Raw genomic sequence first — 18,716 nt, 5'->3', positions numbered from 1 at the left:
AATATTCTACTGAAACCATCTCTTTATTCAACGTATGCAGTCATTCTTATGTTTTTAAACAAAATAAAACTTAGACATGCATGTTAATTCAATCCATTCTGCATTAATACTACACCAGTACAATTCCATGTGCTTCCACACTCAGCAAAAAATATATAGATATTGATCCCAAAAATCATTACTAACACCTTCTATAAAAAGAGGAAACATAACATTTTGGGATGACAACTTGTGTCGAATCTCATGTAAAAACTTCGTATTTGAGGATTTTGATACAGATCACTGTTATGTTAGCTGAATGAAAATTGGGCATCCTACAAGTACAAATGTTAATCTCTAACTGGCCATAGTTTGCAACATAAATATCAAATTAGTCCTTATTATACAAACTATAGTTATAATCCTTTGAATTATTTGAATTTGTTTTCCTATATGCAAATATATGAAGGGGCGGTCAGCTATCCGAAGGGGACTGCGTTTTCCTTGAAATTTAAGCTATGACCTTTGACCCAAGTTTCAGAAAATTGTGACCACTGTTGATAACGACGACGTCAATATTTCGATGAGGCTTATTTTTCTCTTTTCAATCCTATTAAGTATATATCAGTGTATTATTCAATTAACCCAAATCGGAAAAAATCGTTGACCCTACTATTTTTACAAGTCCTCTTTTTAATGTTATGTGGATGACTGTGCCCCCTACCATTCCATAACCAAATTTATGTTACCGACCATTCTTCAACTTTCCACGAAATGAGGTCGAGGACTAGTGAACCTTGTAGACATTACAATGATACCATAAATTAATTACCAAGTCATAGTTATCATAGAACTCATGATACAAGAGATGTGAAAGATACCAAAGGCACATTAAATCTCACAAGTGAGACATTCACATGACGATCAACGTTATTTAGCAGGCACTTAACCATGACAATGAGGTCAAGGATAATGATTAAATGACAGACGAAAAATTCGTTGCAAAATAGGTCTATATACAAAGTATGAAGTGTCTTGGTTCGAATTCGATTATAAAACGAAAATTGAATAAGCTTTCTAACCTAACCGTGTCAATAGGCTTTCAACTTAACAGTAGGCAGTTGAATATAACAGCTACTGCTAGCTGCGGCACTTTTTCTATGTTATTTTAATCTGATTAAAAGTTGTGAGTATTTCCATTATTTTGCGTGCTTGTATATATGAGCTCAGCGATAACTTAATTAGAGTTCTATATCTTAATTAAATTGCTGCTGTTTACCACTCTTTTATATGTACCGATTATCAGGTTATCTGCATGTTGATATCGTAAAATATCAGCTGCGAGACATGATATGAAGCTTTTTGTCGAGTGAGCGTAGCGAACGAGATCAAAAAGCCTTCATATAATGCCAAGCAGCTGATATTTTACAATATCAATATGCAAATAATCTGATAATCAATTTATCGGGCTATATTTGCGTGTTTCGGAAGTGTTTGCTTTGTTTCGCCAGCACACAAAAGATGACTTGATAAGTTCAGGTCAAAGTTATTAACGTCGGTTCAAACATTATGACGTCGCTGATAAGTCCGGGTCAAAGTTATTAAGGCCGGGTCAACGTATTTGTCGTCACAAAGACATGATACGGAATAATATAAAGAGCTGAACAGAGTGATATAGACAGAGGGACGACCGATAAATATATATATATAAATTGTAGGCCAATTTATGTTTAATAACTAGGCATATAAGTGTGTAAGATTGACCTGTGTCTAATTGTCATTTTGTTTTCATATATATATACTTTAACAGAAACCCTTCTCTTCTTCACCGTTTGCAGTCTTTCTTAATTCTATACAGCAAAAATATAGATCTGCTTATTCAGTGCATTCTGCATTAATATTATAACAGTTTTGAAACTAACTACAATTGTATGTGCTTCCACACTCAGCAAAAGAAATTGGATATTTACCCCCAAAACTCATTATGGACACGTTCTATCAAAAGACAGAATTATAACATTTTGGGAGAGCAACTTATAAATGTAAATATCTTGAAAACACCTCGGAATCACTTGCATCGAATCTTAGGTAAAACATCCGAATTGGAAATTCTAGCAGGTCAAGATCACTGTTATTGAGGCCCCTCATGGGGGGGGGGGGGGGGGGGGGGGTCCTAGTAATCACATAATCACCATTTTTTTGCCAATATAATCACATAATCATTAAATATTTGCTTATCTTTAGTAATCAAATAATCATAAACTAAAAATACAGTCCTAGGTAATCAAATAATCATGAAATATTTGGCTTAATAATCAAATAATCATTAAAAAAACGGCCAAGTAATCACATAATCAAAAAAACCCATGAGGGCCCTCGTTATTTAACAGTGAAATGAGAATTGGGCATCCTATTACCGATATTAGAATTTGGTTTCTTATAAAGGAATATATGCGGCAGTGCAGCTGTCTAACGTTAGTATGCGTTTTCCATTAAAATCTAGCTATGACCTTTGACCCAAATTTAAGAAAATTGTGACCACTGTAGATAACGACAACATCAATATTTTGATGTTGCGTATTTTTCACTTTTCAATACCTTAAATACCATGTTTTTCACTGCTTAACAGGTTCCATCATCAGGTGGATCACCTCTCCTCGACTGTTTCGGCGTTGTCCACGACAATCTCCAGGGGTGCGCCGACTGAGTTGATCAGACTCAGCCAGGAACGAGCATGTTTCCCAACTTTTCCAACCAAGCTTCTTCTGACTGGTCCAGTTAGTCCTAAGGCTCTCCACAATGCTTGAGAAACAAAGCCTCTACAGCCTACCTCCACTGGAAAATACCATGTCATCCAATTCTTCTCTTGGATGTCTGTTACCAATTCCTGGTACTCGGCAAGCTTTCTCTCATGGGCTTCATCCAGTCTTATTTCCATTGGCACTGTTAGCACAATGTTTGGTCGGAGGGTTGTTATTAGAATCTCGTTTGGGAAGGTGGTCTTTCACTCAACGTCGGCTTGCATCTCCCAGTCATTTGCTGTTGCTAGAATACCACTGGCTTTGCTGTATGTGTCTTTTGATGACTATCCGCCTCTCCACGAAGAACTTCTTGATGAACAAGTTTTCACTTTTAAGTCTTGCATCTACTGACTGCCATAATGGTTGCTGAATGTTGCCAAACACAAGTGGCCCTGAAGTCACCACTCCCACTATGTCTCTCTGTCTTAATCGGCTCTCTACATTTTCAACAGCGCTCTTGGCCACCCATTTTCATCCTTTCATGACATCAACATTTGCCTCTTTCACCTTGTCATCTTTACTGTCTTGTCTGGTTTTGGTGACTTTAAACTCCTCTGTGATAGAAGACAGTGGTAGTTGAAGTTTTGAACTGGTGCTGTACAAGCCAATGCTGCTAAAACTCTTTGGAACCCCAGGCCATTTCTGTAACTGTTGAACATCCTCTCTTTCAACTTTGGTTAGAGATATTTCGTACACCAATAGTTATCCTTGGTAATATTCCATGCTGGTAGCACCACACCTTGTACTTTCCAGGGTAACCAGACTTGTCAATAATGTCCATCCTATTTCCTGCCTGAGATACCACCCATCTACGCTTTCTATGTGGTTCAAGGAGTCTCTAAACCACTTGCCCAAGCTTTTGACCGGTTTCTCCATGATTTTTGGAATGATGTCTCCTCCAATCCTAATCTTTCTGTCCTGCACCTTTTCTTTCTTTAATATCACACTCCTTGACTTTGATGTCTTGAACTTCATACGTGCCCAGCCTATAAGCTCACATAGATCTTGCAGCATACACTTTGCTGTTATTGTCATGTCATCCATGAATGCTCTTGTTGGTGGCTGACTTATCCCAGATGACATTACAGGCCCTCTTTTCATCTTCTCTGCTGATTTTACTAGCATTTTTATTGCTGCTGAGAATAAAACTACTGATATGGTACATGCTGTAACGATTCCCCCTTCTAGCCTTTGCCATGCTGTTGTGTAGTCTGTCACTGTAAAACATATTATAAAGTTGTTAAACTAGTACTGAAGCATTTCTCTAATCTTTCAAGGTATGTGATAGTACTCCAAGGTTACGTCAACTAGCTTGTGTGGAATACTTTTGTAAGCAATTGCCAGGTCTAACCACAGGACAGCCAAATCACCTTTGTTTTCCTTGGCTTCCTGGGTAAACTTTCTTAAAACGCTTGTATGTTCGAGGTACCCTGGTACTCCTCCTTTCTGTACTGAGATGTCGATATAGTTGATCTCAAGCATAATTGTTGTAACCTGCTTCGCAAAAGCAAGATTGCAAGACAAACCTTTCCCTCAACGTTGCGAAGTTATATGGTCCTAAACTAATTCAGCTCTTTAGAATCTTCCTCCTTTTGAATAAAACAACCATCTGATTTCAAGTAACCATTCATCTGGATACCGATTTCTTCTCCTATAACTTTGATAAGACTCCATAGATGTTTTGCGAGGTTTGGACAGTTCTTATAAACTCTGTATGGACCGTTTGGTCCAGTTGATGATGCTGCTCTTTAAATTTTACATCACTTAATGGAGTTTGGGTTTTTTGCATATCAAACTCTACTGTTGGCTCATCTGGACCTATCAGTTTATGTTGGTCTCCAAGCTCTTGTTCTCTGTCTAGATCACTACGAGTATCTCCCAAATATTGTTCAACCTATTTTTTGGGCAATCTCACCGGCGTGATCTTTTATCTCCTAGAAGTTTCTTTACAAAGTAAATTGTGATCCCTTTCTTGCTCCTTTCCTTCTGTTCTTTCTAAGGTTCTCTAATCTCCTCAGTGTTTGTAATCTTTTCCTATTGACATCTCTTAGCTCTTTTAATGTCTTTTGTTCGTGTAACTCAGATACCAGGATGAAATAAAGTAAATATATGCGTTAGACGCGCGCCATGTTGGTAACCGTCTCCCCATTGTTTTTATAATTCTAGGTCCACGTCTGAATAGACATATATATGTCTAATTTTCCCCACGACGGGATCTTATTATTGACGAGTGGTCGACCATGGTAATGTTTATTGTCATTAATTTATGTCTACTTGTAAATACGGCGCGTTGTTACCGGAATAGATTCGTGTTAAAGATCGGAATCCTAAATAGTGTCGGCTGTTGGTTAGCGACCAATATTTCAAGCATTACAGTTGCAGATAGATGTAGTGGTATCTCTAAATGTTTTTGTTCCGCTTTATAGGTGCATTATGTTTTTCGGTCTGTGCGTCCGTTCGTTCGTCCGTTTGTTCGCCCGTCTGTCTAGCTTCGGGTTTAAGTTTTTGGTTAAAGTTTTTGGTCAGGGTAGTGTTACATGAAGTAGTAGTTCAATCTACAATCAACTTGAAACTTATTACACATGCATGTTCCCTATGATACATGTATGACCTTTCTAGTTTTAATACCAAATTAGAGTTAAAATTCAATTTTCACAATCCACTGAACATAGAAAATTATAGTGCGGATGGGGCATGATGATGCGTGTACTATGAACAAATTAATGGTGGTTTTTTTTATTATTATTTTGCCTGTGTGTGTGTGTGTGTGTTTTGGCTTTGTCTGTGTTAAAGTATTTGTTTTATAAATACATATAATAAAATATATAGTTATAGAAATTTTTATTTATATCCCGAAGACTTCGTCGTCTTAACAATCATTACAGTATCTACTTTTGTTTAACCTACAGGTGCTTGCGATTTGAAACCCCGGGCCCTCATTCCTTTTGGGATACTAATTAAATGCGGAGGGTTTACTTTTCCGACTTGGCCGCCCTTGCTTGTATTTACAAAAACTGATTCTCCTACCATTTTAAAATTAATTCTAAAATATCAATATAAATAGTATGCTAACAAATCGATTTTTGTACACCGTATCGTCTAATAATAGAACAGGATATTTTAAGATTTTATTATGAGATATTTCATTGGACAATAAATATAGAATAAATCTTTCAGTCGCTATAGTATATAAACAAGTTAGTATAACAAAGTATTCAGTTTAATATATATTATACACTATAATTCCTTAGTACACGGTTAAATATCACTGAGAAAATGGCAACTCCTTTAGTTGATGTTTATGTGAAATTACCGACAGGTCGTACTTCAGTTTTGAAATTATTACCCACGGAACAAGTAAAAAGAATTATTGAACAGATTGCAAAAGAAGAAGAAATTATCCCCGGGAGAGTAAGAGTGAAGTACCAAGGAAAATTTCTTGATAAATCTAAAACAATCGGATTCCTCGGAATTTGTCCAGAAACTATACTGAAAGCAGAGGTATATATATGTAATTCTTTTTTTATTTTTTGTTTATATTTGATATGCTCACAGGAATACACTTAATTGTGGGATGTATTACATTTAATTTCTTTTGCAGATTTACATTTTTTGTGTTTTTATACCTAAAAATTCATTGATATTTTAATTAATTCATTAATTTAATGGCTCAGGAAAGCACAGCAAATTTTACCCCCAAAAATATGTATACATATATACAAAGACATCCTGAACAAGATATTGTTTTGGTGAAGGTAAAGCTGTAACCTTTGGTAAGAGACATTCTTCGATGAAAAATTTTACAAACATATTGTTGGTAACGGATTTAATAGAAAACCAGAAGATGGGGTATAATTGCAACAAGAGACCAAATGACATCATATGGCTTATAACAATGAGCAAAGCCCATATATACCGCTTTGAGTTAACACTTTTAAATATACTTTTATATTTGGCACTGCGAACAAATGCAAGTAATTTGCCTTGCCACTTATCGTTTTTCAATATAGCATTTCAACATTAACCTTAAGTTATCTTCAAATATATATGCGTTATATTTCATCCACAGTTCGTAATTCCAAGAGATATCAAAGTGTATGCTAAAGTAGTTGGAGGAGGTTCCGCGCCAGTGGATATACAGAACATTAGTACATTAGAAGATTTTAAATCTGTGGTTGAACGACTAGAGATTGTTTCTCCTAAAACAGTGAAGGTACGTGTACACACGACAATAATTTATTTCCATTTACAGAATGAAAGTTTAACAGGAAAAATAGAAAATTATAATGTCTACAACATGACAAATAATTTATTTTTATTAACCCCTAAAATAAACAAAATCTTATTGTAAGGTCCTCAGTGCTGTTCAACTTTGTATTTGTATGGCTTTACAAGTATTAAAAGATCTGAACGTCACTGATAATTCTTATGAAGACGAAACGCGCATCTGGCGTATCAAATTATAAGCCTGGTATTATGAAAAATATTATTGATATAAGCATAAGTAAAATTGTAATGGACTTATTTCATTGATATAATCAAATGGAATTGACTTTTTCATGAAGTGACTTTATCGTTGATAGAATTACTATTGGATAATTTTTTTTAAACAATACATTAATCAAAACATGCAATTTATTAAGTTGTACATTAAAATCTACTATAAAGTTTCAAATTTTATAAATATTTTCTTCAGTCCTTCAAAATCTCAGGCACTGTTTATCGTCCATGTAACACACCACTATATGAAACAAGTATTAGAGAGGAAAGTGTTATAGAAGTGACTTTCGGTGACAAAGCAGAAGATAGAACAGAATCAGGTAGGAATTATTTCTTGTTACTCTTTATACAAGTGACATTCGGTGACAAAGCAGACGATTGAACAGAATCAGGTAGGAGTTATTTCTTGTTACTCTTTGTTGGAGTTAATCCCCTGGGGCGGAATGCATTGATTGTCAAAAAAAAGGGGGTTCCAACCCCTGGAACTCTCCCCTGGGTCCGCCACTGATCCCAACACTCTAGCGAATCTAGAGAGGTCATTACCGAGAGTTATGCACTTGGTGTTTGTGTGTGATTTTTATAAGGAGGGGTATTTTAGCACACTCGTTGATAGACTTGCGAATTATATGGTTAGTAGACTTGTGATCAGGGTTAGAAGATTGGTTATTTGAAACAAGAATAAAATTTGGGCGTGATTTTATAAGGGGGATCGTGTTTTACTACAGTCGTTGATATTCAAGTGTTGGACAATGTAATTTCTCATCGACATGACGGTTTTTTTCTAATACTATGAGCTTGTCATCAGTAACTGCGACCACTATTTGAGACGTTATTTTAAAATTATTGTTTTTCTTGTACCTGTCAGGGTTGTTATGTATTTAACAATTATATTTCGCTTCTTCTATTTACCTTAAACTATGCCTTTGTCAAGTTTAAAAAGGGGGGACATATCTAAGAAATGGTTGACCGTTATAAACTCAAATAGTTTTTTCAAGACTCGAGTTGTTTGGAGCTAGACCTATCGTGCAGAAAATGTTTGATTGATTATCAAATTATGTCAAAAGTAAAAAAGGCGATTTAGCAATTAATTTCAGAAGACCAAACTTAGAGCAACCACAAACTGTGTTGGGATTTATCCAGTTCACCCCGTTGCAGATCTAGACCATATGTGGCAAAAGTAAAATTCACATTAATAACTGTCCAGTGCATTTACCTAAGAGTATAAACTGCAGCATGACTACTAATTTTGATATGGGAAAAACGAAGACACTAACGTTCTGGTGTTTGGTGTATGTTCTTATTAAACCACAGTTTAACAAGTTTTACAAATCAACCCTGAACCTTTGAAGCAAAGTTCCTGTTTTCATTTTATTCTATTGATTTAATTTTTATTTTATTAGACCCAGCTCAAGATACAGATCCCAAAGCTATAGATGATGATTTGAAAGATGCCGTCCTCTCAAGTTTCGAGACAAATGGAAAGAATGTAGAAGTTGTGTTTTGTTTTGACACAACTGGCAGCATGAGTCAATATCTTGGGAGTGTAAGTAAGGCTGCTTTAGTTTATGTGATCAGATAAGTTGTTTTTTTTAGGGGTGGATGGGGTTGACAAATAAAAAAAATAATGTTGGTTTATAAAATGGTATTTCTACATTCGAATAATATTTCTATATTGTTGCAGTAAAATGTAAAAATGTTAACACCAGCTATTGCAATTAAAATATTCAAATGTTTCAAAATAAATGTGCAAAATTTAGCATGTCCATAACAAAAGTAAATTTAACAGTCTATAATAAAATCAGTTAGAATTCCTTAAAATAAATTCTTAATTTTGTGATTATTTCTCTCTGCTTGTTATATTACTAGTAATCATAAAATATCCGGGTTGTAGGTGAGGACAAAATTAAAAGAAACATGTCAACGGCTTTTAAGAGACATACCAAATATAAAAATTGGAATTATGGCCCACGGTGATTATTGTGATTATGATAACTACGTCATCAAGATTCAGGACCTAACAACAGACGTTCAACAGCTGGTTGACTTTGCTTCCAGTACCCCATCAACAGGTGGAGGCGATTCACCCGAGGTAATGTGGTTTAAAAATGAGTTATCTCGCGTTGAGCGTTTGAAAAATAAGACGTAAAATTAACACTTTGATACGATGATGTGATACGATTGGTGATGAGGCAACCCTCGAAAAAAGAAGTCTAAATAACAAGTTTTTAACACAACGAACAGTTTGTCCTTGCAACATATGTGTTGTTTAAGCTTTAAGCTGGCTGTAATAGCTCTTTATGATTTCAAGAAAACCTTGCATGAAGTCTTCAATCATTCAAGTTCAATTTTAAATTGTATGGTAAAAAAGTTAAAAGAAACCCAAAGATGATGACCTATCCAACGAACATTCCATACTTATCAACACACGTCATCACCCCCGAAAAAATATATATATAACAGTTTTAATGGAATGAATTGTCAATTCCATAATATTTTCTATTGCAGTGTTATGAGTGGGCATTACACAAAGCTCAACAGCTGGACTGGTCAGAAGATTCCGCCAAAGCTTTGGTAGTTATTGGAGATTGCGAACCACATCCACCATCTTATACAGACCAGAACATCAACTGGCACACAGAACTAGATGTCTTAAAGGGGATGGGAGTTAAGGTATGCCAATTATATACTATACTCTTGTCCATATACTTAGGGTGCGAGAAACGTGATTGGGTGATATGAAAATTGGCAGATTAGTATCATTACCAGAACAAACTAGGACTACATCTGGATATATAAACTAGAAACCACAAGGAGCGTGAATCACTCAACAGATAATAATGTGTCTACTGAAAATTTGTTTGAAAATCGGGGATAAAAGGTTCATTAAAAAAACCCAGACCCCATGTTTCAGTTCCTTATAATTGCTGTTTTCTATTTTATACCGATAACTCCTACAGTAGATGTATTATAGAGATCATATTGAAATTGCTGTACTAATATGTCTTACCTTGACTACCATTGTACTGCTTATATATTATAGTTTTCAAGATACCGTGTTGAAGGCAAAACTCTGCTTTACTCATAAGTATTTTTAATTCGTTCTAGAGTTTTGGATAAGGATGTAAAGTGATAGCAAAATGTCAAAGTGGTCTTGGGCCAGATGAACATAGTAAATGTGAAGTTGATTTTAATATTTCCTGAAATAAAAAGGATTAAAACATTGACCAAATGAATTACCAATTAAAATGTACAGACTAAAGAAACCAGAAAATATAGAAATAGAATCTCATGTAAGCTTGTCCTTTTGGGTAAAATTATGATAAAGCAACCGAAATAAGCAGAAATAATAAAGTTCTTCGTTAAAAATACGTGTTATGCATATCTCTTTAGGTTTATGGTGTATTTTGCAATAGTGGAGAAGGAAACGCCAAGAAGTTTTATGAAGAGTTAGCAGACCGTACTGGCGGATGCCTTCTTAGATTAGCTAACTTCAGTTTAATTACAGAAATGTTTCTTGGAGGTACGTACCATTAAAATGATTATACATTGCAATGTTATTTTCTGTTAGTATGAATACTTTTAGGGTGAAATTTAAACATGCGCATGCATGCCATTACTGGGAGCATATATTGAATGGGGCTATTGCGTTGAACGTGGCTATGGTCTGGCTGTGGTTTTTATATAAATTGTGATAATTTATTCATAAAAACAAGTTCGCAAATGAATTTATTAGCTAAATTATTTGTGTTTTTACATGTCCATCATTGTTGTATATGATTTTGCTTGTCATTGTCCTTATCTCATCATGTTGTACTGATCTTGATATTATTGTATGGGAGATGACGTTAGTAAGAATCTCAACCCCTATTTGTTGTCCGGGTATTTATTCGTTAATGTAACAGGCAAATATGACCACAATACTCGAGAACTCTGATATCAGGAAGGCCAGCTGAAGGACGCCTCCGGGTTCGGGAATTTTTCGCTGCATTGCAGACCTGTTGGTGACCTTCTGCTGTTGTCTGTTCTATGGTCGGGTTGTTGTCTCTTTGACACATTCCCCATTTCCATTCTCAATTTTATATAACAATCAGTTATCAGAATAAAGATGAAATCATCTATAATATCTAGTCAAATGAGTTTTCAATTTAACGAAGCGAAATTATATAAAGGGGTTACGACATTAAGGTAAAGTCTTGCAGAAAAAGGAACAAAAAGTACACAGTGAAGTTAAAAATGAAGAAACAGAAACGACCAATTGATTTCTGGAGAGGGATTGTGATTAAAAAAAAACATATTTAATTCTGAATATAAATAACCTTGCAGAAACAGGATGTGAATGAATATTTTGCATCACAAAATGCAGGGAATAGTAAGCATGCATTGCAACAGAAGAAAATACAATCCGGAAAAATCCATCTTTCTCTTCCCCTCCCCAAGAATATGGAATGAATGAGGAATGTTGGAATACTCTATTGATTATTGGTTGTGTTTATATTACAGTGTGTTACAAGGAGTCGAACCAGGAACAGTTAGAGGCATTCACTGAAGAATTAAAACAAGAAGGTAAACTAACAGAAGAAACCGAAGTTCTCATGAAACAACTGGAAAATACGAAACCATCAGAAGAAAGTAAAGTGGAGGACACGCCCAGTTATTTGGTAAATTTTTTTTTTTTTCAAATGAGGGACGGACAGGGTAATAAAAGATTGCCGAAAGAAAGTAGGACGAGGGAAGAGAAAATAGGGGAAAACAGATAGGAGAGAGGACTGTGATATAAAATAAAACCTGGAATCAGAAATGAACCATCTGTCCATTTAACAACTGAGCATTCATTACAGGTTGAATTTTTGAAAATTTGTCTTAAACATAATAGTAGAATATTTACTTCTATTTTGTGTGAGACAAACACAGTAAAAGTGTTAACACAATAACTGGCGGTAACTGCATAGCTTTCCTTACGTTGTCATACAAACATATTTTTATGGGTTTTGAAGTTTTGTGTGACTGTCAGTTTGGATTGTTTTTGCAAAATAAAAGAATCAATACTTGTTGACAGAATTGTAAGAAAGATGTGAGAGTACTACGTTTGAAAGAGTCTGTAATGTACCGCTCCGTTAAGTATTTTTGACCTTTTCTTATTTATTTTATAGAAAAAGTTCAACTTTAGTTGGTGGAACTTTGAACAGGACCATACGATTATACCACAGTATATTTACAACTCTGAAACTGACAAATGGAAACAATACAACAATCCAACACAAAGTAAGCATGTTTTTTTTCAATTAAAACATCTAATTAAAAAGTGTTCTCTCATCATATCAATGACAGCAAGCGTTTATTTATCAGTTTTAGATTTTCCAGAAAGGTTGCAGTATTCACTTATATCAAAATAATTAACACACATGAAAGTTTATACTATAGTGTTTAAGTTTGCAAAACAAATCGTTTTATCTGAAATTTTGAATACAGGTCAATTTTTACATAACCACCATTTATTAATCTAGAAATATAATCTAACTTCACTTGTATGTATCTTTCCAGAGCAAACGTCGACATATATATATATCCCTGGTTTAACCCCTTCTCCGTCTTCGTCAGCAGGAGACAAACATTCGCCAATCAGTGGCAACTACGTAAGCAAACATCGAAAAAGCAGTCGTAAAGGACGTGGATGTAATGTTATGTGAACAATGTCAGTGTCTAATAAATGCACTAAAACTGTTATAAAGAAAGAGGATATTCTAGTTTGAGGACATTCTTCATAAAAAGCATCAAAATGTTTGACAGGATCCCTATGAACAAGCATGCCCAGTGTCCTTTGAACCTCTCGTAATATAAGCTTTCAGCTGGCAAGACAGACTATCATACATACATATGTCAAATTCGACATGCCATACATCATTACAAAACATTTTCATCGAAGAGGGTCAATATATCAGCTATAAGCCGTAGAGGTGAGCGAGTGAGAGAAGGATAATTCAATTTGTGTTTGGACTGATATACTATGTATACTTGTTAAACAATAAATAAAGATATATAACTGAGTCTTTTATTAAGTTAACATCTTCCATAGTTGTCATGTACTCATAACGTTGTGTCCGAAGCATTCGATATTGCCGACAGAAAACCTCGCATTCATATTTTCTGTGGATTTTTTCCGAGATAAGAAAAATAAATTCTTGAACTACCAGAACACTAAATATTCTTCTTTAAGTACCTATATTTGTACAAATTTGAATTTTTTTCAATGAAAAGAAGGGGAAGACTTTGGATAAGCAACAAAGATAAGTATACCGACAAGCTACAATGTAAGATTCACTAGAGATTACATTTTATATTTCATGATTTCATTTACCAAATCTCGATAAATTTTTAAGAGCTTTGACCTCAAAAGACCAATTGTTGAATACTCTACTTATCCCTATGTATATCTCGTCAACAATTTTATACTAATCTCATCCATAATCGGGTCGGGTGTAATAGAGGTGGACGCTCTTGGTTGTTGATAGCAGTGTGGATAAGGTAAATAATAGTTAATACAAGTGTCACTTATTGATCTATAATGAAAATTACGAAACACAAAAAACAAGTAACTCAGCTCAGTTTTCCTCTTTCGGGTTACGAAAATACATACTATCAAAGTTAATGACAATTGCTTTGACCATTTATTAGTATGACCATCAAAGTGTATTTAATGTTTCAACCTTTAAAAAATGAATTGAAGTGAATACTGGCGCTTTTCTAGAGTACTTAATTGGCCTGAGAAAATGAAGCATATCAATGATAAGAGGGGCAAAAGATGACAGAGGGACGGACATTCAAATGGTGAATAGACACTAAATCTTGTTGCATAGTTTGGTTTGCGACACCTTGGAATAGTTTTTTTTTTCAATATTTACATAACTTTATAAGCATCTAGTTTTATATGGTTGATAGCTAGTGTATTTAATGACGTATTTTCTTTTACAAGATACCTGTTTTATCTTCCTAACCGTGATACTTGCAAAAGCGTACATTTGCTGACGTCTTCTCAAAATGTTTCATCTCAAGGCTGTTATTTCATATCCGTTCATATGTTAAATGCTTTTGTCAAGGAAATTGATAAAACCTTTTGATATAAATCCTGAGAAATATAATATTTACGTATATTCTAATTCAAGTTGTGTTTTCAGGGACCATGAGACCATGGTACCAAACATGAGTAGTCAGATCAGCAAAAACCCAACACAACAAACAAAAAAATCAAACGATAGACAGTTAACATCAAAAGCATATATCATATTGCATTTATTGTTTTCTACTGTAGAAGCCATCCCGAAAATGATGTTTTACCGAGTTTGTTACTATATATGTTACCATTCCCGCCGTATATTGACTGATTTCGAACATAAACTGTATCTCCTTTTGACACATGAGCAACAACTGTGCCACTGACTCATCCATCGTCTCCGTCATTGGCACGAAGACTGTGGACCCGTAAATCGTATTGTTTATCATCAACTCGGTGGAATGCTCGGAATGAAACATTCGAATGACCCATATAAATACGTAGATTCCTGTCTTTGGACATGTAAATACTCCAGTATGTCTATTGTATCCGTTTCCTTGGTTTGTCTTGGTCACATCAAATACCAGTCTACGACCAGCTCCTGGATTCACGTCTTTAGATTTGTAAGTATAAAATGCTATAACTTTAGGGATTTTATCACCGACACTTCGACCAATTAAACTGACTTTATATAAGCCTAAAATAATGAATAAATGGTCGGAATTAGTAAAGATAATTATTTTAGGATCACATCAATGGTCTTCAATTTCCATACCTTTTTTTTGGAATATAAAACCCGACATTTAAAACCTTACTCCGAATAATACCGCTCATAATTGATGTCAAAATTGCTACATAGAATTTAAAATATTTTGGATAATTCTGACAATTAGCAGTAAAGTTCGACAATGGCCGATTCCTGAATACTATGAGGAACATGTTAACGTCTGAATTAAAGTCATCACGTTTATCATATTGTAAAAGAATATATTGTGGTTGTGCTTCCTCAAGAATTAAAACCCACTGATAAGTCTTTCACGATGTACTTACCGTATGTTGTGTGACATGAACTTTCAGCAATCCCATATCCAGTAACAACAAAGACAAGTATGAGAGACGTCAACATTCCAAGTCGTTTGAAGCCCATGCAGCGTTAGGTGGGGGAAAAAATTGTATGCGCGTTATTGTACAAATAATTTCGTTTTTGCGTGTGTCATGAAATTTGATAGTTTAGAATTTCAAAAGGCAACTAAATTATTAAAATAATATGTTTAAGTGAATAGTTTCAAAATACAATGGGTGTTTTCATTTTTTTCATGCTTCCTGGAAAAATATTAACATACCATACCTTATCTGTAGAAAACACATGTAGAAGATAGACCAGATGAAGAGTAACATACAAGTGAGAGATTGATCTAGCTTTAAAACCAGGTTTAATCTTCAATTTTCTATTTACGAAAATGCCTGTACCAAGTCAGGAATATGGCAGTTGTTATCTATTCGTTTGATGTCTTTGAGCTTTTTGATTTTGCCATTTGTTAAGGTACTTTTCGGTTTCAATTTTCTTCGCAGTTCAGTATTTTTGTGATTTTTTTTTCAAAGGGTGAAGAGGTGCCGACATATTAACCTCTAGGTAAACATTCTCTTTTTTTTGTTGATCTTGTTTACTAATCATTTATTCACTTCAAATTTTCTGTCTTCGTAAGATTTCCCCTTAAGGATATTCTTTTAAAGATTTCATATCACCGATTTCGGCAAAAGTTTGACTTAGAATCATATTCAAAACAGTGTGGTCCTGGCCAATGATTGACGACCTTAATTATCCCATTGACTGGGACAGATTAGGTGAACGTTTGTCGGTAACTATCACTGCTCACTACGTACTTGTTAAAGACACTGAATCTGTGGGGTCACCAAATGTTCTCAACACCTAAATAAAGCAATTCGAAAAACGAATCCGGAATAATACGATGTGTTGATTTATATTAATAATATAAATCAAAACATAAAGGTAATTCCTGAATAATTTTTCGAATTATTTTATTATTAAAGGCGTTAAGAACCTTTGGTGACCCCACAGTTTAAATTCTATAATAAGTAAGAAGTGAGCAATGGTCGTTACAGACCAACGTTCACCTAATATGTCCCAGTCAATGGGATAATTTAGGTCGTCAATCAATGGCCAAGACCACACTGTTTTGAATATGATTCTATTTGTAGATCTTGTCTTGATGATCATTTATGCATTTAAAATGTCTATCTAGCTCTTGTAGTTTTCAAGTTTGTAATTAGAAAAAAATAAAAAAATTGGTAAAACTAAATATTCAAGTGCAACAACTTCAATAAGAAGTCGACTGACGATTTCAATAATTCGTCTTATTTGTAGATTTTTAAATATAGAGTCGCTAAATCTTGTTTAGTTTTCAACATAAAAGGCAAACAAGAAAATCATTGTTTTTTGAAATTTAAGAGAAATGATCTGGCAGTTATGTATAAATAAACAATTGATACAGCGGAGATCACTTCTTAACTCTCATCAAATCTGTCTGAATCTGACAGGAGAACTGTTCTAGAACAGTATCTATGGAACTGTCATCTTGACACCTTTTAGTCAGTTCTAGCTTGAACAGTTCTGACCTAGAATTGATCCTAACACTTCTAACCTAGAACAGTTCTACGACTAGAACAATTCTACAGCTAGAACAGTTCTATGACTAGAACAGTTCTACGATTAAAACTGATTTGGTCAGTTCTTCGGTTATAATTGATTTAGTCAGTTCTATCCATAGAACAGTTTGAAGAACTCTATGTCTTTAATACAAATAAGTCAAAAGAATATAATGTCTAATGTATGTTATAAAACTCATTTTAATCTGTTCTACAATCCGGACAGGTTAGGTTAGTTCTACGACAAGAACAGTTTTAGACAGTTCTGCTGATAGTTCTACGGTTAGAATTGATTTTGGTCAGTTCTGCTGACAGTTATACGACTAGAACTGGTTTTAACAGTTTTAGACAATTCTACACTAGAACTTATACTGACAGTTCTATTCAGAACTGATTTAGTCAGTTCTGCCTAGAACTGATTCTGACAGTTCTAAGAGTTTAGAACAGTTATATGACAGACTTTTTTGAGAGTTCTATTGAGAGGTTAGAAGTGATCTCAACTTTATAAATGTGTCCCCTTTCAAAAATTTTCTATTCAAAACTGTTTTACAAATAATATGACAAAACTGCATTTCCACCTCTTTAACATTTTAAGATACAAAGTTTATGTTGGTTGGCTGGGTCATCGATCGCACCCTTTAAAATAGATACTCCAAGGATGGTTGCGAGTTTGGTCAAATGGCCTACTATTTTCAGTTGAGAAGATAACTGAAAATTAAACAGACGCAAAGAAATGATAAAAAGCTTCCTTTGCCCTTTTTAAGCTAAACCGTAAATATTATATTATGTAATAATTGTCTTATAAATGTATGAAACGAGAGTGAAAAAGTTTACAGGGGGTTTATATAAACTACACATATGCCTTACCTGTTTCCATTTATTTTTCTACTGGCTTTGGGAAAACGAAAATAGCATGACTAAGCACAATGATGAATCAGAAAAAATAAAAAAACAAAATCGAAAAACAAGAGTGCACACACTGAAATGTCTCGCCTTCTTTACTAATCATTGATATTGTGTTGATAGTCCTAGACATAAAGCTTTATTACAACTGTCACCTAAAGTTATTTACATTAACCAAGAAAACTAAACATTGAACAATGAACCATGAAAATGAGGTCAAGGTCAGATGAACCATGCCAGGCAGACATGAACAGCTGAAAATTCTTCAGTACAACAAATATAGTTGACATATTGCCTATAATTTCAGAAAAACAGACCAAAACACTAAAACTTAAAATACTCAACAATGAACCCTGAAAATGAGGTCAAGGTCAAATAAAACCAGCACGACTCACATTTAATTCATAAAATATTTCCATACACTAAATATAGTTGACTTATTGCATAATATTTGAAAAAAAAAGACTAAAACTCAAAAACTTAACTTTGACCTCTGAACTATGAAAATGAGGTCAAAGTCAAATGATACCTGTCTAAGACTTTCATCATGGGCGGTTCTTCTAAAGAGTACATAATCTACATACTGTTCTCGTCCTGTACACGCAGGAAATGTTTGTCACTAGACGTTAATCAAACATCAATCAAACAATCTAGTGCATCATAGGACTATGTGGATCAGAACTTCTTGCTTGAATATTACCATACTTCAATGTTTAATTTAAAGTGAAATTCTGCTTGGCAACACCTTAAAAAATAATTGTTTTTCATCTAGTAGTGTCCATAAAAACATGGTGTTTCGACTTAAAACTCATTGGATG

The 18,716-nt window shown here is 34.3% G+C and overlaps 2 protein-coding genes across 2 annotated transcripts; one reads left to right on the top strand and one right to left on the bottom strand.

Annotated features, from left to right (window-relative positions):
* The first annotated feature begins 5,982 nt into the window (after positions 1-5,982).
* On the top strand, positions 5,983-13,324 carry LOC134716076 (uncharacterized). The gene is made up of 10 exons (XM_063578817.1): positions 5,983-6,281; positions 6,850-6,993; positions 7,477-7,600; positions 8,681-8,823; positions 9,172-9,369; positions 9,786-9,950; positions 10,671-10,800; positions 11,781-11,938; positions 12,431-12,542; positions 12,822-13,324. The coding sequence occupies exons 1-10, from the start codon at positions 6,057-6,059 to the stop codon at positions 12,965-12,967; spliced, it is 1,545 nt and encodes a 514-aa protein (XP_063434887.1). The 5' UTR covers positions 5,983-6,056; the 3' UTR covers positions 12,968-13,324.
* Positions 13,325-14,577: 1,253 nt separating this feature from the next.
* On the bottom strand, positions 14,578-15,475 carry LOC134716837 (uncharacterized). Its single transcript, XM_063579849.1, has 3 exons — positions 15,379-15,475; positions 14,849-15,025; positions 14,578-14,702 (listed from the first exon to the last, which is right to left on the bottom strand). The coding sequence occupies exons 1-3, from the start codon at positions 15,473-15,475 to the stop codon at positions 14,578-14,580; spliced, it is 399 nt and encodes a 132-aa protein (XP_063435919.1).
* Positions 15,476-18,716: the final 3,241 nt, after the last annotated feature.

The sequence above is a fragment of the Mytilus trossulus genome, chromosome 4 (genome assembly GCF_036588685.1).
Source record: "Mytilus trossulus isolate FHL-02 chromosome 4, PNRI_Mtr1.1.1.hap1, whole genome shotgun sequence".
Taxonomy (NCBI): domain Eukaryota; kingdom Metazoa; phylum Mollusca; class Bivalvia; order Mytilida; family Mytilidae; genus Mytilus; species Mytilus trossulus.
This window is presented reverse-complemented; position numbering and strand designations above follow the sequence as displayed.

What these genes read in the sequence shown, in the direction of transcription:
- LOC134716076 (XM_063578817.1), top strand. Translation starts at nt 6,057, where the DNA reads ATGGCAACTCCTTTAGTTGATGTTTATGTGAAATTACCGACAGGTCGT. An exon ending in GTGGAGGCGATTCACCCGAG is followed by an intron (nt 9,370 to 9,785) that starts GTAATGTGGTTT and finishes TTTCTATTGCAG; the next exon opens with TGTTATGAGTGGGCATTACA. An exon ending in TACAGAAATGTTTCTTGGAG is followed by an intron (nt 10,801 to 11,780) that starts GTACGTACCATT and finishes TTTATATTACAG; the next exon opens with TGTGTTACAAGGAGTCGAAC.
- LOC134716837 (XM_063579849.1), bottom strand. Translation starts at nt 15,475, where the DNA reads ATGGGCTTCAAACGACTTGGAATGTTGACGTCTCTCATACTTGTCTTT. An exon ending in TTCATGTCACACAACATACG is followed by an intron (nt 15,026 to 15,378) that starts GTAAGTACATCG and finishes TCATTATTTTAG; the next exon opens with GCTTATATAAAGTCAGTTTA. An exon ending in ACATACTGGAGTATTTACAT is followed by an intron (nt 14,703 to 14,848) that starts GTCCAAAGACAG and finishes TCAGTGGCACAG; the next exon opens with TTGTTGCTCATGTGTCAAAA.